The 19,090-nt window shown below is 44.5% G+C and overlaps 1 protein-coding gene across 6 annotated transcripts in view; it reads right to left on the bottom strand.

Annotated features, from left to right (window-relative positions):
- ARHGAP32 (Rho GTPase activating protein 32) overlaps positions 1–19,090 on the bottom strand; it is a 942,023-nt gene that overhangs the window by 16,136 nt on the left and 906,797 nt on the right. For all 6 annotated transcript variants that reach the window (XM_069224492.1, XM_069224494.1, XM_069224495.1 and 3 more), the window contains one exon: positions 5,170–6,045. In XM_069224492.1, the coding sequence (XP_069080593.1) occupies positions 5,170–6,045 (876 nt within the window). The remainder of the gene's footprint in view (positions 1–5,169; positions 6,046–19,090) is intronic.

Raw genomic sequence — 19,090 nt, 5'->3', positions numbered from 1 at the left:
AAGGTTTACAAGACTTGTGAAACACACTAGTTAAACGCACAGATACTTGGCAAGCTGAGGTTCTGGTTATAGAAAGGTGATATGTTCCAATGCCACTTTAAAATACAATATGCCTGATGTTAAATTTCCCAGCATTTTCACATTTTATCATCGCAGTTTTGGCTTGCTTATAACGCCCCTTGTTTAGCATCTAACTATTCTTCCAAGTTTGATGTCAGCCCTGTGGAGATTTTATAAGGACTGTTTTTCTAATACTCATGTCTGGTGTATCCCACTGTAAACACTGTTAAAACAAGTAAATTTGTTACAGCAACTGGTAGTGCCGCTGCTACGACGACTTTATGGGGTCTGTTCGGACCCACAGGGTGTCCCCCTAGCCACAACAATATCGGAGAGCTGGCAGTGCCACTACCACGATGACTGGGCTCACAGCCATTCCCGGAACTGTCTCTGAATCACCCACCACCAGATGAGCTCGCTCATTAGTCGCTACCTCCACTTGGTGCCCGTAGGTCGTGCTGAAGCAGAGATTCCACTCCACAATACCCTTGGCCAACCTCCATGTTTCCGCATTGTGTGCCAGTGCTGCTGTTTTGATGGGTCAGTGGTGAGTGGGGGATCAGCCACAGAGATGCGCAGTGCTCGAAAGGACAACCATTCCCGCTGAAAGCAAGCCACTACTGATAGATTCAAAATGCTCATCTCTGCCACAACCTGGATGTATCGTCCACCCAAGTCATCAAAACTGTAAAAAGACTGCTGAAATACTCCCTCTCGGCCCTGACACAAAAAAGGCCTAGTAACTTCACTATACTGTACATCTAGGAAATATCCCTCTGAATCATCAAAACTGTAAAAGGATTGTCAAAATACTCTGAATTGGCCCGACACAAAAGAGGCCTAGTAACTTCACCAAACCGCACATCAAGGAAATAACCCTCACCGGTTAATCAAGACATAACAAAAATAAGTCCAGCTTTCCTCTGCAGTATAGTAAGACGTTTCAACCTTGACACCATCTTTAAAAAGTTGATATATGTTTTCCCTAACCCCCACATGAATAATAAAAGCCAGTATTGGGATATTCCTCCATTCCTCCCTCATTTCAGAGAATACAACATTCCCATAAAAGATCAATTAAGTCAGATGAGAGGTGGCCTGACTATCATTATTAAACAATCAATCCCCAATAAAATCATACCGTTCCTTGGTTTCCCAACTTTTGAACGCTTGAAACTAGCAATATCAATCAATCCAGTGAAAGGCATATTCATGCATCTAATCAACAGTCCACCAAATACCATAAAAACTTCACTGACCATAAAAATTAATTAATAGACCACAACCAAACACTTTTAGCAAACAACATCTATTGGGAGGATTTCAATATGGACTAGGGAAACAAGAATTCAAAACTCTACCGCGACATGCTTGACACAGCAAAACATTTAAATTTATCACAACTTCCATCTGATCTAACCACATGAAAGGCAGAACCCTTGACATAATTCTATCCTCTTTCGAGGGTTTAATATACTCCAAGCCTACAGAAATCGACTGATTCAAATACTTCCCTATGTATTACTTGCTACCATTTAAGCCTACTCATAAACCCACCACACAAATGACTAACAAAATTTCACTAAGGCAATACACAGACATAACTAAGGAAATGCTAAATTTCTTCCTGATCCCTCAACTTGAAACACTGAGGCCCTCATTATGACTTTGGCAGTCTACGTTGTAGACTGACGAAGTCCCGCCAGCCACAAGACCGCCATATTATGACTGCTGGCAGCTCTGTGCCATAATTTGGGCGGAGAGCGGCCAGCCGCCATACTGGCAGTTGGCAGTGCATTGGAGGTTGCTCTGCTGGCACTGCCACGTCAACACAACACTGCTACGCCTATTATGACTTAGGTGGGGATTGGGGGTGGGGAGGGGTTTGGAATTGGGATCGGGGTGGGGGATGTCACGGCTTGGAGGGGTGGGGGGCTTCAGATGGGGTCAGCGGTGGGTCCTACATGGAGGGGTGGCGGGGGGAGAGTCCTGCAGTGGTGATAGGAATGAGCCTTTCTGTCGCCAGTATCGTTACTGCCAGGGATTCCGTGGCGGGGCTGGCACCACAGAATCCCTGGCGATAAGGATGCACAAAATACCAAGGGCGGTGTTAGGTGGACCGCCGGGTCGAAGGTGGTCTACCTTCGGGCAGGCGGTCCTACCACCCTGGCGGTATAGGCGGTGAACTGGCTGCAATACAATCAGTTCACTGCCATTGGCAAAATTTCGCGGTCCTGCACCGCCACGCTGTCTGCGGTCTGGCCGCGACCGCCGGTGTGGTGGTGCAGGACCGCCAGGGTCATAATGATCCCCTAAATGGACTCTATGATCATAATGTCTTATCTAAAAAGTACGATGGAAGCAACGAAGAAACTTACTGACAAACTAAGAGCTGTACAACCGGAGAAATAATAAGAAAATCTCTGAGAAATTCTGCTCAAAAAATAAATCACTTAAAATCAATTCTACAAAACAGCAGGCCACGTCACAAAGGCTTCCCATATTAACCTGAAATTAATCAGTCACGGAACCCAACAAGAACTTTGTTCAAACTGATTTACAAAAACAAATTCAAAGCTAATCTCTGACCCCAAACACAAGTCTGAGGATAAATGTGATGTATTTGCAATGTTCTTTACCAAACAAATCACCTGAATTAAAAAACAACTTCCCCCAAGCAGCCCCTCCGCCAATGAAAGGAACTTCACTGTGAAGTCAGAGAGCTCCTGGAACTTTTTAAAATTACTTTAGTTGAAAGACAGTATCAAAGTAATCAAGCAAATGAAACACAACACCCGACTTCAAAGAAGACCTTCCAATAAAATATAAAAGCCTTTCACGTTCTTGATCCCCAATCGGTACAACTCATCAACTCTTCCTTACAAAAAGGTTTCTTCCCCAGCAACTTCAAAGTCAGGCAAATCACATCAATTCTATTAAAAAAAAAAAAAGCAAATACTGTCACTGGAGAATTACAGATCATTAATCAATTTGCCCTGGCTTGGCAAAAGTGTTGAACAATGTGTTAACTCATCAATTAGAAACCAATCAACCAAATCAATGCCAAATAGGATTCAGAAACAGTCACAGCACAGAAACTGCCACTATAAAATTTCTGGATGACCTTCTGAAAATGAAGAACGACAACAATTCTTGCCTTTTCATTCTTCTTGAACTGTTGGCAGCTTTCGACACAGTGGACCACAAACTACTACTACAGACTTTTAGAACAGGCATAAAAGCTACAGTTCAAGTCTTTCCTCAAGGAACATTCTAACCTAGTCAGTCCAAGTAGGTGCCAACATGTCCAGATTGGAAAAGATTACATTTGGCATTCCTCGCGGACCATTTCTTTCACTCGTCCTTTTCAATCTGTAACAAAAACTGCTGACCCTGCTGTTGGAAAAGTCCAATATTAAACAACACAACTATGCAGATGCCTAAATCCACCTTAAAATCTTAACACACAAAGATCTCCATGTACTTAAAGATGACCTACATGCAGTCTTCAACTCGGCATCTGCGAACTCCTTTAAACAGAATCCCCCACAAATTGGGTTCCTGCTCTTGCCATGTAAATCAACCAAATGAATTGATCCCTCGCTTACCTACCTGCTGGTGAATAATGGATGCCCACTCTCACCAGCATCTATGGTCACATCCTTATGGTTCCTCATAGACAGCAAGCTCTCTCTAGAACCTCAAGTGCTCAAACTAGCCTAAACAGCAAACTTTCACCTAAAACAACCGGAAGGAATACAACATCTTCTCTCCAATGAACAAATGAGAACTGCAGCCAAAGGCTTAGTGGTCTTCAGTATTGCTAGAGGGAACGCCATGCACTCTGAGCTACCAGCAAACACTCTCCGCCCACTGAAATGACTCACCACCCCACAGAGCCCCTTGTCAACAAAGTTTAACCACATTTCATCCACACTGAAAGAACAACACTGACTTCCGTTAGAAGCCCAGATCAAATTAAAAACAGGATGCATTATCTTGAAATCACTTCATACAGGAAAATTAAACTACATATCGTATCAGCTGAAAATGCTGGGTGGCATCAGAAAATCCTGAAGCAAAGTCTACCTTACACTCCCAAAATTCAACACCTCTTTAGCTCAAAGACTATCTCCAGTGCCGCTCCCACGTTTTGAAACTACTTACCCCACCAGTTACGACTGGCAACTGACATCCTTGCCTTTAGGAAGCACCATAATACTATTCCATTTAAAAATCATTTACTGACCAATACTTAAGAGTACTAGCCGTTTCCTCGTTACTTCCTCCCCTTTGCAAGGTAGATGCATCAACTTTTCTTAATGTGTTTTTTCACAGTGGTAGTATTCACTCCCTCCCCCAAAACCTCAATCCCCCTCCTCTTGTTTCTTGATTCTATTACATTAATGTTTGCTTGTATGCATATTATATCTTCTATTGTGTAATTGTTATTACAATGTAAAGCACTCTAATGTCACTTGGTGGAGTAGTGTTATAGAAAAACATGGTAAACCGTGAAAGTGATTTATTTTCCATATACGGTGGTGGCATCTTGCTCTTCACTTCTAACAGTATCCTGCTGTTAGTAAGTAAGATGTAAAACATCATCAAGCATTCATACATGTATTCTATATTATAGTATTCTGAATTATACTCTGGCAATAGGAAGTTGAAAAAGATGGAAGAGTTTTGCTCACTATTCTTCATTTCAGTGAAAACATGATTACTATATCATTAACAAGGTGACAACCTTCCCAATTGCCCAGTTATTAAACCCAAATGTTAAAAGGGTTTTACAGGACTGGCGGCCCCAGTTGTTTGCCAGAATAGGTCTGTGATCATGTCTTGATGTACTACCTATAAAGAAGCATGTACCATAAATGATGTCATGCCATAGCGCACTGATTAAATTTGTTCTTTTGAATGGATGTACTGCTTACCCATAACTGAAGCTTGGGGACCAGATTTGCAGGGTGAAGCATTTAATCTTACTCACTGGCGGGATGGAAAACCTCTTAGTAAAATGAAAATGTGCTTTAATGCCATGGCATCCCAATATTGCCCTTCGGGACATACTGGATGAGGGAAAATTAAAAGGGAGACACTTACCAGATGGACTTTGCTCCAACTGTTCAGTTTTGTTTTGAAGATCTGGTTCTGGTACCTCTACATCCTGTACCTCTGGGCCGCTAGCAATATTCAGGTACATATTTCCATTTGAGGGTTCTCCATTCGTACCCATCTCACTAGTCATATGAAACGCTGAAATCAGCTGTTGGGGTGGAGAAAAGTTGGCAGGGTTGCTAGAGGAGAATCCTTTAGTCCAGTTTGGAGGCGAGGTGTTTCCTGCAGTGCTTGGAAGACTTCCTATCATTTCAGACACCCTATTGGGGAGAGAGATGGCGATGGGCTCAGATATATTCATGGGAGGAGATTTGGTGGACTTCCTTCCTATCTTTGGTGAAAAGGCATGGGCCACTTTCTCGGCAAAGGAAGTTGGCTTTGAAGGCTTCTCCTCAGATAGGCTCACTTCAAGGGGAAAGAAGGGACTGGTTAGTTTATCCTGGAAAGGAGAGACCGGTTCTGAGCTTGTTGCACTGCCTGGGGCCTGGGACTGACTCCCAGATACCACGTCTTTACAGCAGTTTAATTGTTTGTCCCGGCTGCTGCTGCCTGCAGAATCAAGATGAGAAGTACTGTCAGCTGCTTCAGGCTCAACATGGGGTGGGCTGCACTGAAAGGACATTGGGTCAAAGTCCAGGTTGGCTACTCCAATCTCTGGTGGGCTGAGATCAACCTCTTCTGCCGACCTTGGGGAAATTAGTGCAGGGACATGGATCAACCCCTCATCACTCTCATTGTCCTGGGGAAGATTATCATAGGAATTGTAGTGGTTCATATTTTCCAAGAGATCACCATTATAACTCGTTGAGAGGGCATCACTACTAGACCGTGGGCGTCTTGGACGGAAAAGCTTTGACTCTCCTAAAAAGAAATACATGAACAAGAAGTTGAATACTTATAAAAATACAATTTTCTAGGAACAGACAAATCACAGCTACATACTCTGCAGAGTGTGATTATGAGCATGACTAACACTTTACTGTATCCTAATGCAGAACTAATTTTTACCACGTGCAGAAAATATTTTAAACACATAACCTATCTAGGATTATGAAGCAATTAACATGTTTTAGAGCTTCATTCACAATTTTAAACAATCCATATAATAAATAAGAACAGATTTACGCATATGTATCTAGTGAATAACAGTGGAGGTAAGAGGATGGAGGGTAGGTGTGACTATTGCTGTCACCAAATGGTGTGGCACAAGCAGCAAAGCATGACCAACTACAAATTTGTAGTCCGTTAGACAGGCTGCAGTCAAATTATTGCTGGTGGTTACGAGAGATGATACTGGTGACACATTGAGAGTATCTTAATATTTATGTGCGTGGTATTTGTATAGTACTAGTCAAGCTGTAAATCAGTGAACGCTGTAAAGGGTCTAAGCAGAAATGGACTGTTACTGTGACTTGATGCAGTGTTCTTTAGAAAGGTGCATCTTTCATAAAATGGAGCAGGGTTTGGGTGGTCCTTATGGATCTGGGATGTCAGACCAGACCCTGGATGCTTAGATTTAGCAGGTCTGTTGTCTTTTTTTCTTGTTGGCACATCCTTTTTGCCTTTTTCTTTTTTATTCTGAAATCCTTAAGAGCACAAGAGAAGCCGGAACTTCATTCCTAATTGAAAAACTGTCATTTAGAACAGAGTGTTTTGTATGCAAAATCTCTCAAAGTTCATTGCCCGTCTCTGCAGAAACCGCATCTGATCACTGTCACCTAAGCTGTGATTAAACCAAAGCAGGTGGGTTAAAAGGCAGGATGGCAGAAATTAACCAGGTGTCCTAAGGGACAAAATGGACTAATGCAAACTATGCTGTCCAAGGCACAAATACTGCCTTGACCATAGTCGAAATCTCTCTAGTATATTTTGAATGGATTGTACTTGGATGTTCTCTTACATGGATTAATCCTCGACCATTTAGGTTTTTCCTAGCTGTTTTGTCAATAGAGTAACAAACAGAAGTGACTACTGAACGATCACATACTGACACTGCAGACAAGATAGAAGCTGAGGGCTTTCTTTATATTCAGATTATGTGGCATCTAAGTTGCAAGATTCTAACCACATCTTGGGATGACAACTGTGGTCATAATCTTTGTATTCATCTAAAATATTGGATTTGCCTAAAAATATTCCAGTTGTCATTTCAGATAAAGGTGTGACAGTCTCTAACAATAATCAGTTACTCGCAGGTAACTGTAGCTCTCTCCTGTAGGTATCTTGCAGATTATAATACTAATAATGCACTTTTGCATTTCTGAGTAGTGTAAATAACAGTAGTTATTGTTAATGGTGTTCAATTTACTGACCTCGGAAGGATGGAAGGCTATATTTGCTCAAACTTGTGACATGCCTATCACTGAATATGTCTGAAGTGAACATGTAATACACTGAGAAGTTCTGTAGGACTTTTAATTGGTTTGGTAAAGGTGCCCCATCACCAATATAACAACTCAAATTCTCAGTCTGGCAGCTGGGTCGGAAGAAATGGAAAGTGATTACTTTTCACTTTTACACAGGTTTGTTTGCTTCAAAAAGTGTGGAATGGAGGTGTTCCCTAAAACGGAAGAGTGAAGAAGCTGCTCTGTCAGCCTGAGTTTTCCTTCGCTTCTCCGCCATATGGAACAATACACTATTTTAGAGATCCGAAACTGGCAGAGTGATTTTGTTTGAAGGGGCACAGTAATTGTGAACAGGCATGGCAGAATGACCAGGATTGGCTGAGCCCATCTTTTCCATCATATGGAAACTTTATACCAGTCTTAATTGAGATGCTGTGACACTGACTCTTCCAAGTCAGTCAATTATATACTGGATGGGGAAATAAATGTGGAATGTATCTGCAACATAAAGATGACTACAATACACATTTTTGTGCTAATAGATTGACTTCAACATGCCTTTTTTCATACAAGTGTTCATTATCTCACACCAATGTCAACAATCTTTTACTGTTTAATAGAAAACAATGCATAGAAAGGTTAGTTTGTTTACTGTGTTCTAACTGTAGCCGGGGGCTGGCAGGCTGTCCTCTATTTTTGGGCAAACCGCAGGAATTGATTATTACACTCTCTTGAGATCAGCTTAAGTTTGTTAACTCCTTTGGTTAATCCATCACCCTGGGCCTTGCTTCTGGGCTATAAAACGATGGATAAAGAAAGCAAGTCCATGTCACATTCAACCTTAAGAGCTTCCTTTTTTTAAGCTGAATGTATGAGGTAAAGGGAAGGGAATGCAAAGGAAGCCTGATGATTAGCCTAAATGGTCCCTTGTCAACAGATCACAATATACGTGAACAATGAAAAAAAGTCCTCTTCTCAACCTTTATTGATTATTGCCATAAAAATACATATCAAAAACTAGAAAACAGAAAAGAAAACACACGATTTGGTCAAGGAACACCATACAGTTGGTTCAAAAGGCAAATTGTTGGTTGTCTGGTGAATAAGGCCGACCCTCCACGAAACCTCATAAAATTCTTCTGTCAAGTGAAAACCAAACACTCCACTTATGTGCACCTCTATAGCGTAAATGTGCATGCCAAGTGACTGTACTACCAAAGAACAAATGTTATCACAATGTGTCAAACCGATGAATTAAAATGTTCTACTGTATTTAAAAGGAAGTTTTTCTGGTACTATCAAATCCACAGGTCAAGAAAGGGCAGTCCAAGTAATGGAACTATTTCAACTGACAAGAGCTCCTTTCACACTACAAACCCGTATGGTGTTCCCAAAACCAGCAACTCAGATCTGTAAATGAGAATCGGTAAACCTAAGCCAGGGTTAGCCAGATTACAGTGACTTTTCAGTACACTCAACATTCTGATCACTCTGTGCATCCGAGGCAATTAAGAACATGCACAGTCATTAGTCTGCAGTTAGCCCGCCACCCATTGTAGGGTGACAAGAGGTGGTACTTATGCTTTTAATGGTAGCAGTTAGTTAGGCCATGATACACTTATTATGAGCCTTCGACACCACTGACTACACCATCCTGATTAAAAGTGTGGCTGAAGCAGGTTTTGGGGGGGGCACGTTCTGGAATGGCTGAAATGACACCAAACGAACACGGCCAAGAACTTCATGTTAACTGTTTTAGTTCAGTCCGGAGTAATTAGCTATGGTTCCTAAAAGTGCTGATTCGGTCTCCATTCTTATTTAACCTATGCATGGGAACTCTTGCTTGACTTCATACTACAAAAGTCGAATTTTACAGGAGTACAAAAAACGTATAGCTCATGTTTGAGCTGGTGAACAATTCACATTTATAATGAGGAACCATAATCAGACTTTCTTATCGAATAGCCTGCCCTCATCAGGGGATGAAAGTTAGAATTTCATTAAAAGGTAAAGCCCACCAAAACCGGGTTCCATCTCACTCCAACAAATAGCTGGGGATGGGAGAGGGTGGTTTACCCTGAAATCTATGGCCCATCACTGCCTCCAGCAAAAGCAGTGTGTATTTGGACATCTGGATGGGTGTGGACCTCCGTTTGGAGAAGGAGGTTCTAAAGGTCTCCAACACGTTTTTCTACAACTCATGATGCAAAGGAAAATTGACTCTCAGTTGCACATGCCAGTTGTGAATGCACTTGTCCAATCTTGACTGGATCAAGGGAATCCTAATTCAATGTAAGCGCAAGATAGCAGTTTACACAACTTACAGCGGAACCAAAATATCACAACCAGACTGCTTCTGGGATTGCCAAATCGAGACCTGACTCTCAGTGAATGAGAGCATAACACTGGCTTCCCAAGCATCTTCAAATCCATAAATCATGTATTGCAACGATTGGCCAACAACCCGACATTGTGCACATAAGGTAGAACATTGCAATCAGCTCAGCAGACAAAATTGTGTTTAGTCAAGACTAAACATTTTTTCTTTGTGGGCAAGTATTTCTCAGTGGCAGCAGGAGTGTCTGCCCTCTATCTTTCGAGGAAGAGATCCAATTACTAAGATTCAGGAAGGACCATAAAGAAGTTACCATTGGTAACGCCCTATCTAATAGAGACTATCTAGCCACAGATTTCATATCTTAAAATTAGCCCCAGGTGTCAGACTGGATCCAGAAATGTTTAGTGAGCAGTACTCGGGCTCGCTGGTAGGTGGTGTTTTTCGGCTCCGTATGGTGTCCTTGGTGTCATCCGCAGACCCCAGCGTGCTGATGTCAGTTTCTTATCACAACTTTCTACTGAAAGGGAAACAGCCTTGACCCTAGAAGGAAAATGCTACCTACCCAGTAAGCACCTGTTTGTGGCATGTAGTTCTGTAGATTCACAAGCTCTGCATACTCCTGCCTTCTAGTTTCGGTATTTCAAGTTGTCTTACTTCAAAGAAGCATTTTCCGAGTCACAGGATCGAGTGACTCCTCCTCAGTGATAATGCATGGGCATAGTCTCCTTTGTTAGATTGTTTTCCCGCAGGCGAGTGAGAAAAGGAGTGTAGAGGAAGTTTGGAGAAAGAGATGTCCATGCAAATGTCACTATATATAGCTATATATGTACAATTATATACAAGTATAAGGTAACTGAAACGGTCACATGTGTCTGTGGAAGAGGGAGGGCGCATGTGAATCTACAGCACTACATGCCACGATCAGATGCTTCCTGGGTAAGTAACATTTTCTGTTTGATGGCATGTGTGGCTGTAGATACAGATGCTCTGCATAGACTGCAAAGTAATCCCTCCATGAAAGCAGTAGCAAGCCTGTGGGAGTTGCAGTTCACTGGACAGGTGTTCTTAGTACTGCTTGGCCTACATTAGCTTGCTGGGGTGCAAGTACATCCACACAATAGTGTTTTGTAAATGTATGTGGTGTAGACCATGTAACAGCCTTACAAATGTCAGCTATGGGTATATATCCATAGAAAGTCATAGCAGCTCCCTTATTTCTGGTAGAGTGTGCTCTTGGAGTAACAGGAAGTTGTCTTTTTGCTTTAGCATTACTAGTTTGAATACATTTCACTATCCATCTACCTATATCACTCTTGGATATTGGATTGCCTTTATGAGGTAGTGAGAAAGCTACAAAGAGCTGCTTAGTGTTTCTAAGTTATTTAGTTCTGTCAATGTAGAATATAAATGCATGTTTAACGCCTGAAGTGTGAAGGGCTCTTTCAGTAACTGAGTCAGATTGCGGAAAGGAGACTGGTAACTCAATGGATTGATTAATGTGGAATTAAGAGACCTCTTTAGGGAGAAACTTTGGATTAGTGCGAAGAACCACCTTGTCCCTATTAATCTGGAAGAATGGTTCTTCCAAGGTTAGTGGCCGGAGCTCACAAACACGTCTGAAAGATGTGATAGCAACTAAAAGAGCCACTTTCCATGAGAGGTACTAAGAGGATGTGACTGTAGTTGCTCAAAAGGAGGACTCATGAGCCTGGTAAGGACAATATTGAGTTTTCATGATGGTGCAGGAGGTACTCTTGGTGGAATGACCGGTTTTAGGCCTTCCACAAATGCTTTGATTACTGGAATCCTAAAGAGGGATGTATGTTGTCTGTTTTGCAAGTATGCAGCTATGGCTGTGAGATATATGTGGATGGAGGTGTAAGCTAAAATTGCTTTTTGTAGATGAAGCAAGTAGCAGACAATGTCTGGGACAGTAGCTTTGATAAAATCAATGTGTTTGGGCTGACAGTAGCAAACAAAGTGTTTCCACTTTACAGCATAACAAGCTCTGGTAGTGGGTTTACAAGCTTCTCTGAGCATGTCCATGCATTCTGCAGGAAAATCTAAGTAACCAAACTCTATGATCTAAGGAGCCATCTCGCAAGGTTGAGGGGTTTGGGGTTTGGTACCTGACCTTGGTTTTGAGTGAGAAGACCCGGCCTGTTGGGAAGCTTCTCGTGGAGGACTACTGAGAGGTCCAGTAGTGTGGTGAACCAGTGCTGGCATGCCCATGTGGGAGCTACAAGGATCATGTTGAGAGATGTTTGCCTGATTCCTCGAACTAGAAATGGAATGAGTGGCAGAGGTGGCAAAGCACAGGCAAATATTCCTGACCAGTTCATCCACAGAGCGTTTTCCTTCGGGTACCTGGAGGCAAAGTTTTGGCATTCTATGTTTTCTGCTGGGGCAAAAACATCTATTTGAGGTGTGCCCCACTTCCAGAATTATTTTTGAAGAACTTGTAAGTGGAGTTCCCATTCGTGAGTTTGTTTCTGCATCCTGCGGAGCAGTTCTGAGGTCGTTGTCCGTTCCTGAGAGATACTCTGCCACTAGGTGGATGTGATGGTGGAATGCCCATTTCCATATATTCTGACAGAGTTGCAACAATTGGAGTGACCGTGTCCTCCCCTGTCCCTGAAGGTCTTACATCGCTGTCATATTGTTTGTACAGACTAGGACAAGTTTGTGAGAGAGGTGATAAAGAAATGCTTTCAGGTTCTAGAAATACTGCCTGAAACTCTAGGATGTTTATATGTAGGGATTGATGATGAGGATCCCAATAGCCCTCTACTGAGGTCTCTAAGGTGAGCGCCCCAGTCTGTGTGTGAAGCATCTGTTGTCAGAATGATCTAAGGCACAGTGTCTAGAAAAGGTTGTCCTTTCAACAGGTTGGTGGTGTTCCACCATTGCAGAGAGCGGTGAGTTTGGCGGCCCAGCAACACTAGATCTTCCCAGTGACCCTGTTATTGAGCCCACGGATGAGACAGATACTGCTGTAAGGGACACGTGGAGTCTGGTATGGGGAACGATGGCAATGCAGGAGGCCATCATCTCTACAGGCTCATCACAGTCCTGACTGGAATGATGAGTTCTCTCAAAACGGAGGGAGAAGAGACCGAAAGTTGTGAATACGAGCTGGACTGAGGTATGCAATCCCCAATTCAGCATTGAGTATAGCTCCTAGATAGGGCTGTATCTGGAGAGGTTGAAGGTGGGATTTGAGAAAGTTGAGCATGAAACCTAATTTGTGCAGAAGGTCCACTGTCATCGGGGTGTGGCGTTTGCATAGTGACAACCTGCTGGCTTTGACGAGCCAATCGTCTACATAAGGGAATACATGTACGTTTTGTCTCCTGAAATGTGCTGCTACTGCTTCTCAGCACTTTGTGGAGACCATGGGAGCTGTGGTGATTACGAAAGAAAGAACCTTGAATTGGTAGTGCCTTCCCGCAATCACAAATCTGAGATAATTGCAATGTGCAATGTGGATAAAGATATGGAGTTAAGAACCCTTCAGATCTAGGGCTGTCATGAAGTCGCTCTGTTGTAAAAGGGGGATAACGTCTTGAAGACTGAACATGTGAAAGTGTTCTGAAATAATGTAGTGGTTTAAGGGCCTTAGGTCCAGAATGGGCCTGAGAGAGCTGACTTTTTGGGGAATAAGGAAGTATAGAGAGTATAGTCCTATTCCTTGATTTTGCAGCGGAACTGGCTCGATGGCTGCTTTGAGGAGAGATTGTACCTCTTGTTTGAGAAGAAGAGGGTGTTCTTGAGAGAGCCTGTGAGAGTGAAGGGGAACGTTTAGAGGAGTAGTAATGACCTCCAGAAAGTAACCATGTTGGATAATGTAGATGACCCACTGGTCTGAAGTGAGGTTGACTCATTGTGTATGGAAATTTTGGAAGTGTCCCCCGACCGGTTTGGAGTGGGAGGGTGGGAAGACATAGGTAGTCACTGTTTAGATGCTGATGAAGAAGTGCAGGCGGTGGTGCTCTTACCTCTACCTTGTGTGTTGTTACCTCTATAAGCGCCTCTATAGAAGCCTTGTGAGTATGCACTGCAAGGCTATTTGACCTGAGATGCAGAGACCTCTGAGGTCTTTGGGTTTGTAACCACCTCTGAATGTGGGTTGACGAAAAGTACCTCTCTGGGAGGGGGACTGCGGTATCGGTGTACTTTTTCTGTTTCTCAAGGGTGAAGTTCACTTGAGGGCCGAAAAGATGCTTCTTATTGAAGAGCATGTTTAGTACCGCTTATTGTACCTCAGATTTACAACCTGAGCATCTGAGCCAGGCATGTGCCCTTACTAGGAGACTCATACTGGTACTGACACCGCGTGCAGAGGTGACCGTAGCACTCAGGGCACCTGTGATGGAGTTATTACTGACTACCTGCCTGCCTTTCTGTGACTATCTGTTGTCCCCTTTTGTAGTGCTCATCTGGGAGATATTGGATGAGCTCCTCTACCAGTGAGTCCGATCATATCTCACAAGTAAGGCTTGTGAGTTGGCAATGTGCCAGTGATTGGCTGCTTCTGCAGCCATCATTTTACCTGCGGCATCAATCTTTTTGCCCTCCTTATCTAGGGGAGAAGAGTACCCTGTGGCCTACTACTGACCCATTTATGTGTGGTAGTAGCCACAATAGAATCTGACGGGACCTGTGATCTTATGTAGGTAGGATCAGAGGGAGCAGCACTGTATTTTTTTTTTTAACTCTAGGGGTGGTAACCCTAGAGGGGACTGGATCCTTAAAAATGTCATCTGCATGACAAAGCATGCCAGGGAGCATGGGGAGGAACTAGATATTTCTATGTGAGAACAACAGGGTGTCAAAAAGAAAGTCCTGCTCAATGGGGTCATTATCAAGCTCGACATTGTGGAAGGGAGCTGCTTGAGCAATGACCTGCTGGTAGGATGTAGCATCCTCTGAAGTGAGGGTGGTGCGGGTATAGGTCTAGATCTGTGAGGATCAGGGTCATGTGTGTCCCATGGATCCGGGTTCTGCTGTGTTCCACCCAAATCTTCACCAGGTATGGGGTTAAATCTCCTGCAGAGAGGAGAGGCAGGTGAATGAGGAGGGGAGTAGGGTGAAGGAGAGGTAAGTAGTGGAGGTGGTGGAGAAGGTGGTGGTGGCGGAGGAATAGGAAAAGGCTTGTGAATAGTGGTAGCCTTACCCTTCGTCTTCTTTGGAGGTGGTGATGTGTCAAGAGCCTCCTGAACAAATAGTTTCCACTTGAAAGTAAAAGGGGGAAGCAGTGATGTGCCCTGTACCATCCAGGATGTGCAGGCGGTGCTGAAAAGCATTAATGGTCTCTAAAATGGGCTCAACAGGAGATGGTGTGGCCTGAAAACTGGCTAGAGTCTTTCAGCTGTGAAGAGGTTGAATTCGTGATTTTTGGGACTGAGCTTTTCGGTCGGTGCCCTTTGTCGACACCGAAGTGGGTGAAGAGTTTGGTCGGCTTGGTGCTGAAGTGGTCGGTGCCAAGGGCCGAATGGAAATTGCCAGATGTCTTGGACCGAAGATGTTGAAGTCGATGCCGAAGACGATGTCTTGGCAATTTGCGGTGCCAAGCCGGAAGGCGGGGCATCTGAGCCCGTTTTTCAAAGCCGGTCGTGACCTGGTACCAGTGGTGGTCCTGCGACCTCGGTAAGGGGCCTTTTGGAAATCTTACAGGGGACAGGAGGGGCCACAGTACTCAGTGGTTGCACCAATGTCACCTCATGGGTTTTGATATCTGACTGGACTTTAGAGTCAGAGTCCTGAATGGAAAAGGCCTCCTCCTGGGCGTGCTCCTCTCTGAAGATGGCCGGCGTGTCTTCCGGAGTCTTGTGTGCCAACTCCAGCCCGACCACCTCTTTGGTCTTGAAAGGTTTTTGAGGCCAGAAAGATCTGCAGGCGTCACAGGTGGCTTTTATATGGTTGGGGAAGAGGCACAGGTTACACACCAGTTGTTGGTCCGTGTGTGGGAATTCAGAGTTGCACAGAGACAAAAGCAAAACGGTGTCCATTCCCATCAGCATGGCATACTGGTCAGTGCCACGCGTTGAGGTAGGCCAGAATGGGTGAGGACACCACAGAGGGTGTTCAGTCGGCTCCCGAACCGACAGAGTGAGATGAGCGTGAGAGTGTGAGAAAACGTGATGGAGAACAATTCCACTGATGGAGTAAAGACGGAAAAAGAAAAGAAGGTTTCGAAACTGCACCGAGGGGATGACGGAGCGATAAGACACATATCCGAACCAGACGGCGGAGAGAAAACAACCTAACAAAGGAGTCGATGTCAATGTGCATTGTCAACGAGAAGGAGGGCACTCGATCCTGTGACTCAAAAATGCTTCTTCAAAGAAAAACAACTTGCAACACTCTGAATCCAACACTAGATGGCAGGAGCATGCAGAGCATGTGTTTCTACAGCCACACATGCCATCAAACATCTGTTTTCAGATCACGGAGGATGGGTTGGTAGGTAAGGAACTAGGCTAGATAAAGTCTCTACCAGATAAGGTGTATCGAAGGTTACTAACTTGTTCACCAGAAAGAGTCTTCTAGCCATAGATTCCTTACTTAAATACACAAGCAATACCTACCAGAGGTGAGTCTGCAAAACTATTTCACAATAAAAAGTTCGTCAGGACTCAACAGGCAAAGTGCCTGTCCCAACTGATCTTACTGTTAATGCAGCAGTGCTTGGTAAACGTGTACAGAGAAGTCCCTATTGCTGCTTGGCAGATGTCCAGGACAGATCTCTGCATTCTAACGCAGTGGTTGCATCTTTAGCTCTGGTGGAATGAGCATGCAAACCCTCAGGGGGTTGCTTCTTGGCCAGTACATTGCAGATTTTAATGTAGAGCACAGTCACTGCGAGATGGTCTGTTTCTGCACAGCCTTCCCCTGTTTCGCTCTGACATGAAACGCAAAGAGTAGGTCGTCCACCACAAATTCTTTTATGCACTCAAGGTAGAAAAACAATGCTAATTTTTGGTCCAGTAGATGGAGTTGTTCCTCTTCCTTAAAGGGATGTGGCAGAAAATAAAAGATAGGCAGGGTGACGGACTACCCTACATGAAAGGGAGTAACAATTTTCGGCAGAAAGGAAGCTCTAGTGCGAAGAACCCACTTGTCTGGGACGATGGTTGGGTACAAAGGCTTAGTTGACAAGGTCTGGAGCTCACTGACCCTCCGAGCAGATGTTATCACAACTAGTAAGGCAGTCTTGATGGTAAAGAGCCTGAGAAGACAGTTGTGTAATGGTTCAAAAGGAGGACACATCAGAAATGTGAGTACTAGATTGAGGTCTCACTGAGGCATAATGAAGGCTGAAGGAAGAAACATATGTTGAAGACTTTTCAAAAACCTATTTACAACAGGTGATTTGAACAAGGATGGCTGATCTGGCCACCGCAGAAAGGCTAAGATGGCAGAAAGGTTGCCTTTTAAGATGCCCAAAACAGAGCCCTGTTGGGCAAGAGAAAGAATGAAGAGACGGTCCTGAGAAAGAGAAGCAGAAAGGGGGTAATTTTATTTTCTGTACACCATTCCACAAATGTGCTCCAGCGCCAGGCATATAACGTCTTCATGGAGGGACGCCCGACTGCCAAGAGAACATTGCAAACTTCGGGCAGAAGGGTAAAAGCTGTCAAATGTTGCTGCTCAGTTTCCATGCATGAAGGCACAGCATTGATAGGTTTGAGGGGAGAACCCTCTCCTGCTGCACAGACAGGAGATTCTCCTGAAGAGGTAGTCAGATCGGAGGACCGGTGGCCATGCTCAACAGCCCTGGGCATCAAACTCTCCGAGCCCAATCTGGAGCCAGTCAATCTTGACCTTCTTGAGAACTCTGGGCAGGAGTGGTATGTGTGGAAAGACATACAGGAGGTCTGAGCTCCTTTCGAAACAAAAAGCGTCCCTGAGCGAGAGTCACTTTGGAAACTCCACCACACAGAAGTACTGACATTGCGTGTTCTCGGAGGTGGTGAACAGATCTAACTAAGGCTCTCCCCAGACCTTGCACCACCTCTGAATGGAGATGCCATTTGTGATCTGCTAGGCATTTTCGAATGAGTGCCTCCACACTGGCATTCAGAGAGCCAACAAGGTGCTGAACCACCAGGGATCTGCCCTGAAGTTCCAGCCACATCCAGAGGCGCAGGGCCTCTTGACAAAGGGGCTACGACCCCACCCTGCCCTGTTTGTTGCAGTATCACATGGCAGTGTTGTCCATTAACACCTCCACTAGCCTTCCCTTGATGGAAGGTAGAAAAGCTTTCAATGCCAGCCGCATCGCTCAGAGCAGCAGATTAATGTGGAGTCCAGATTCAGCTGGAGAATAGCGGCCTCTAATCGCCACCTCTCCCAGAGAGCCGCACCATCCCAGGAGTAACATATTTGTCACCACTGTCAGATCTGGTTGGGGAAGGGAGAGGGGTCTGCTGTAGACCCAATTGCTGTTTGTTAACCACCTCAGAAGGTAGTTTGCAGTTCCCTCCAAGATCTGGACCATGTCGGAGAGATTCTCCTGATGCTGAGCCGACTGGAACTTCGGGTCCCACTGCAAAGCCAGCATATGCAAGGGGGTATGTGTCACAAGCAGGATGCAGGCGGCCATGGGGCCCAGCAGCCTCAGAGCCATTCTTACCGAACCCCAGGACAGAGGCAGAGGCATCAGTATCATAGCCTGAATATACTGGACTCGCAGTGCCGGAGGATAAGCCCGAAACTGTACCCTGTCCAGAACAACTCTGATGAAAGGGAGCATCTGAGACTGAGTCAGGTGTGACTTCGGTACGTTGACAGTGAACCCCAGTGAGTGTAGGAAGTTTGCCGTAGTCTGGAGGTGGGTGGAGCCCGCCTTCAACTGACAGTTATTGAGATAGTGGAATACAGAAACCCCTAATCTACGCAGGTGAGCTGTGACCAGCGCCATCACCTTGATGAATACCCAAGGGGTGCTGGTAAGCCGAAAGGCAGCATGGCAAATTGAAAGTGCTCGTGGCCCACTGTGAACCGCAGGTAATGCCTGTGGGCAGGCAAGGCAGGAATGAGGAAGTATGTGTCCTGCAAGTCCAACTCTACCAACCAGTCTCATGCATCAAGGGCTGACAGGACTTGAGTAAGCAGGAGCATTTTGAATTTCTTTTTTTTCAGGAAGAAATTGAGTGTGTGCAGGTCTAAAACAGGACAGATGCCTCCATCCTTCTTGGGCACCAGAACGTAGTGGCTA

This window comes from Pleurodeles waltl, chromosome 3_1 (assembly GCF_031143425.1).
Source record: "Pleurodeles waltl isolate 20211129_DDA chromosome 3_1, aPleWal1.hap1.20221129, whole genome shotgun sequence".
Lineage (NCBI taxonomy): Eukaryota > Metazoa > Chordata > Amphibia > Caudata > Salamandridae > Pleurodeles > Pleurodeles waltl.
This window is presented reverse-complemented; position numbering and strand designations above follow the sequence as displayed.